Below are 5269 nucleotides of genomic sequence, written 5' to 3'. Positions count from 1 at the left end.
CAGTTACATTTTGAAGAAATACTTTTCAAGCAAAACTAGATACTTTTTTGGGCCTTGGTTTGGTAGGAGGGAAAAGTAAGAGGATGAATAGAGATGATAAGATTAATGAATGATTAGAGGAGGGAATATATTTGGTGAGGGATTCAAATTGCTCCATATGTCTGATTTAAATCCTTCCAGAATAGGAAGAATTTGAAAGAGAATCCATACCAAACAGAAGAAAAGGCATCGCATTCCTCTTCATTTTCGTCACCTAGATTATACATCTTTCTTTCTTTGCTATTCTCTTACTCTCTTTCCAAACACAGCTTTAAAAGTTGATTATTCCACTTGTCATATAGCTATTTTAGGATGATACTTCAAATTGAGCAGAACTTGTGGAAACTGAATGCAGCAAAGATCTATTTACTAATGACATTAGAGATGTCATATTACTTCTCGAATGAGAGAGTTTATTTATAAGTTTTCTACCCTTGACTACTCAATTAAGATTCACAAGTAGAAAACAGCCTCTCTTAGCTGCCTGGTCTTACAATTTAATAACTGGCAGGAGCAGCTTCAACAAAAGAGGGCTCCAACCTTGAGTTTACAAAGAAAGAAGTGCCTTCCAATGATCAAGGGAACGCAAAATTCTAAACATAAGTGCGACGATATAGGTTTTTTTTTTTTTTTTTCCTTTTAATTTTCTAAGGGAAAAAGAAGAATAATTCCTCAGCCACTGAATTGCATCGCAGGAACTCATCATCATCTTTTCCTACTTATTCCGAACTCTGATCTAGATTCTCTTCCGCCAAGGAAAGAAAGCAAAAGTCATTCAGGAACTCAGGTTGTTATGCCTATTCGAACATGAAAACGACATCGGCAGATGCTTCAAGCTTGAAACATCAAACATTTCCATGAATCTTTGATCCGAAACTCTAGCTTTGGCAGCTGCGAAGCGCTGGTATTCATCGAAGACAGATGTGAGGCACCATTTTTGCAACTTACGAAGGCACCCGACGAGACAGCCAGTTCGATGCTGACAATCAGAGCAACAAACCATCTACAATTTAGAAGGTATATATAGGACTCAAAATAATGAAATCAAGGATCAAAGAAATCAGTTCTGCTCATACCTTCCCTCTTTTGCAGTGAATCAAAACAGGGTGATTCCTCACGTCTGTATTGCACCAAGGTCAAAGTCAATATTAGCAAATCTTTTAGCTACAAATTTTGCAAGTCAGTTGGGGAAAGAAGGCGGCGGGGGGGTGTGGAAGGGGGAAGGAGTGACAATGTGTTCGAAGTACCTAACACAACTTTTAGCGCTTCACGAATTGTATCTTCGGGAATGTTTACAAAAGGCTCCTGGACAATTTTTAATTTCGATATCAATATTGCTACCAATATAAAATAAGTGTTAAACCATGTATTGACATTTTGGTCTACTAGTACTAGCGCTTTTAGTCACAAAACTCAACATCAATCAATTTAATTCAAGTTCGACAGTAGTATTTTAGAACTGATCTCCATATTGTTGTGCACAGTAACACATTATTTGACCAACTTGAAGAGAGATCTTACGACACGGGCCAGCCAATGATCACAATAAACTAGTTCTTAATTCATATCGACACAAGTGCAATCAAATCACATTTTTCATATGCTCACTTATTCATATCCAATTGTCTACCGTGTCCTCACTTATACACATGCTCGTCTTTATATGGATACATTATGTACGTAGAGTGAGATATTTATCGATGTGATTTTATAAGTGCATTATCACGATAAATTGTAATGTGTAACTGTATTTATGCATAACTTTTCCTGTGACCCTCTTTTAATATTGTTCCCTTGTGAATAACATATGTTTCCTGTGACCATCGCTTAGAATGGAACTTGATGATAGCGCAACTAGAAGTCATTATAAGGAAATATCATTATGTGGGTGTGGTTCAAGCTGGTTCTCCAAAACAAAACTTGGTGGTCGATTCGTTATTATCATCCTTTCATGTGATTGTTTTCCTGTCAGAAGGTCGTCTAGAATATCTTAACAAAAAAGAAAAAGAAATAGAGAGAGAGAGAGAGGTGATGTCAAGCAAAATTCTTGATCAAATTAGTTATCTCATGTCCGGATGACAACAAAGATGATACCCTTTTCAAATTTGCCAAAAAACGATGATGGCCATTGAAAAAGCAAATTGAGACCCGAAAAGGAAAAGAAAAAAAAGTAACAAAGACTGAAACACATTGAAGCGAACTCTAATTGTCTAAAAACTGCAAATTGAGTTAAAGTGCAGAGTATACTAGTATAGTTTTGAACTGCTTGAGCGAGTTATGTGCCTCTAATTGCACCAATATCTATTCGTTACTAGGAAAGGGGAAATAGTAAAACAACCATGTTTGAGAAGAACAAATGTAATTGGGGAAAAAAGGACCATAAATAAGAAATGAGAAAATCATTTTTCTTGGTTAACAAATCAATAAACTGAGGAAAATAATAGAAAAACTGCTGGCAACGTGACGAGCTACCATTGAATACAAGAACTGAAAACGATTAGAATGAAAAGGAGGTGGTAAAATGAACTGCTTCTTTTATGCGTGCACACTACAGGCTTACTAGTCGTCAATTCTATGAGAACGGAAAAAGTCAACATTTAAGAACTTAAGAGAGATCTACCAGTGAAAGCTTTTCGCCGGCGTTGTACATTTACCAATCATACCCTTTAGTCAAATATAGGCCCCATGTCGACTATAACCCTTAAATTCCATCTGCTCATTTGACAAAGGGAATATAAGGTTTGATTTCAATATTTGTTATGGGCTTAGCTTTGCTCCTCTGGAGACTATTCAACAAATTGATATATGAATCTAGATGGAGCTAAACCCAAGGTTAATACTTTTGTAAGGACATATCAAGCACATTCTTGATTCGTTCAAATGATGAGGACGTATTAACCATGTGCACATGTAGCCTGATTGAATCATGTATCAAATTCAAAATTGGGTAAATCCAATTGCGAAAATCCAAAATCTTTTTGTTAGATTGTATGAAAGAATCATATTTGATTAATGAGCAAAATCAATTAAAGGCCGCAGAATATTTCAAAACCTATATATACGTAAATTTACTAATAGCAAGAAGTTGTTGTAACTTGTAAATTGCATAAGAAACCAAAAAAGTTAGCATAAAATCGACATAGCTTGGTTTCAGTGATGTTTTTGATTCACAAAAACTTGCATACGGATGATCTAAGCATTTAGGAAGCATAATTCATTATGATTTAGCCTCAATTTCGAGGATTCATTTATATGGAAAACAAGAGCGCATTAAATTTGATCCAACAAATCAAGCTAAGTGCTTAAGCAGATCCGTGGAATTAATCCAAGTTCGTTCCTTCTAGGTATCAAAGTACGCCCAAGTGAAAGCTCAATATGCAAACATCATTAAAGGAAAACTCGGAAGCGAGTTTTTTTCAATCTCAAAGTTTGAAATCATAAAAGTACAACCAAATTAAACTTCAAGATTGCCCACAAAAGAAGAAGAAACAAGAAGATATCAAATGACAGCGACCACACGAGCAATGAGGAAATGATATTATCAGAAAAAGTATATGTAGCAAGAGTTCTTTAAATGCGACAAAGTCAGGACGGCTATTTATGGATATAATTATAATATTAGATAAAAGCTTCTCCATGAAGGGCAAAATAATACATAGACTCAGCTCTTTATTGCGTTTTAAATTAATTTATATAGACGATTTAGCCATTAAACAATCAGAAAGGCCAATAACATGCAATAATTGTAGAGATTCATATAGAAACATTTCAAATCTCATCTGTCAGAAAGGATTCGCCATAAAGAAAGAGAGTCATATCCAAAAGTTTTACTCTCCTACTTTCTTCATTATAACATGTTCTAAATTTAATTAAATAATGGCAGCTCCACAATTCAAAAGCTATAAAATGACGATACATTCAGTGAAGACGAGAGATATTGAAGCAAAAATACATACCTTATAACCTTCGATACCGAATTGGAAAAGCCGAATTCCATTGGCCTTGAGAAACTCCATGTTCGCCTCCGGATAGGGCTCCGGACACAGACATCTACACACACACACAAAGAAACTCGGTAAAGAAACAACGATCAAGACCTAAAATTCATCCAATTTTGTCTCTCCAACTCCAATTAGCATTGAACTAAGATGAAAAATGATACACATCCAAAAAGTCCAAATGCATAAGCGGAATCGAAATCGGCAAAACAAAAAAGCGTCAAAATTCATCGAAATTCGATCACATAAACACGCGAAAATGCATAAACAAACAATCAACAGAGAGATAGCGGGAGAGAATTGAAAGAACACTAGAAGCACGATCAAAATTCCAAATGCATAAGCGGAAGTAAGCAAAAAAAGCCTCGAAATTCATCAAAAATTCGCACAGAAAATGCACAAACAAACAATCAACAGGGAATGAGAGAATGAGAAATATCCGAACATGACTTACATGATAGAGCGGAGGCCGAGAGTTTGGAGGAAGGAGAAGTTGGCGGAGTCGGGAAAACCGGACCTGAAAATGCCGTTATCCACCATGGCGAAGTTGAGAGGAGGGATGAAGAGATCCTCACCGTCATCGGCCGTGGCGGCGGCGACGGCGGCCGCGGCGATGGAGACAAGCTTCTCCGGCGGCGGAGACTCTCTGACCTCGACAGTGCTAGTAGTAGTCCTGCACATGTCGGCACCAACAACGAGCTGGTTCTGATGGTGGTGGTGGTCCACTTTCATAATCAGAAACTGTTATTTTTCTGTTTGAGAAGAAGGAAGGAGAGCTTCCTTTGGTGGAGTATTTATATGGAGAATTGGGATCGCCGAGGATATTCCTTTGGCTTTGGCTTTCTTCTTCTTCTTCTTCTTCGTTTGCTCTTTAGATGCGGTTGAAAAGCAGAGAGAGAGAGATGGGTTGGTTTGTTAAGGTGGTGGAGAGAGATCCACCAACAAGTGGTAAACTGTGTATTTATAGATTTAGAGAGAGAGAGAGAGAGAGAGAGAGAGAGAGAGAGAGATGGCTGAGTTGGAGCTGAGCAGAGAAAGAAAAAGAGGAAAATGATTGACAAAAATAACAAGAGAGATTTTAATTAATATTTTCACAAACAGAGAAAAGTTTGACAAAAATAACGAAAGATATTTTAATTAATAAATAAATAATTAGCGTGGATCAATGACGTTGAGATAAAGGCAGCGTGGATGTAGGTGAAAATCTATTCATGACGAAAGAAAATTAAAAA

The 5269-nt window shown here is 36.7% G+C and overlaps 1 protein-coding gene across 2 annotated transcripts; it reads right to left on the bottom strand.

Annotated features, from left to right (window-relative positions):
* Nucleotides 1-384: 384 nt before the first annotated feature.
* Nucleotides 385-5020, bottom strand: LOC21388309 (probable tyrosine-protein phosphatase DSP4). Of its 2 annotated transcripts, none has more exons than XM_024174951.1 (5): nt 4492-5020; nt 3996-4089; nt 1287-1344; nt 1116-1159; nt 385-1042 (listed from the first exon to the last, which is right to left on the bottom strand). In XM_024174951.1, the coding sequence occupies exons 1-5, from the start codon at nt 4767-4769 to the stop codon at nt 815-817; spliced, it is 702 nt and encodes a 233-aa protein (XP_024030719.1). In that variant the 5' UTR covers nt 4770-5020; the 3' UTR covers nt 385-814. The 2 variants fall into 2 exon arrangements, with proteins under 2 accessions (XP_024030719.1, XP_010110621.1); XM_010112319.2 differs by having other exon boundaries at nt 385-1018.
* Between the last annotated feature and the right edge of the window lie 249 nt (nt 5021-5269).

The sequence above is a fragment of the Morus notabilis genome, unplaced genomic scaffold, assembly GCF_000414095.1.
Source record: "Morus notabilis unplaced genomic scaffold, ASM41409v2 Scaffold528, whole genome shotgun sequence".
In the NCBI taxonomy this organism is placed as follows: domain Eukaryota; kingdom Viridiplantae; phylum Streptophyta; class Magnoliopsida; order Rosales; family Moraceae; genus Morus; species Morus notabilis.
This window is presented reverse-complemented; position numbering and strand designations above follow the sequence as displayed.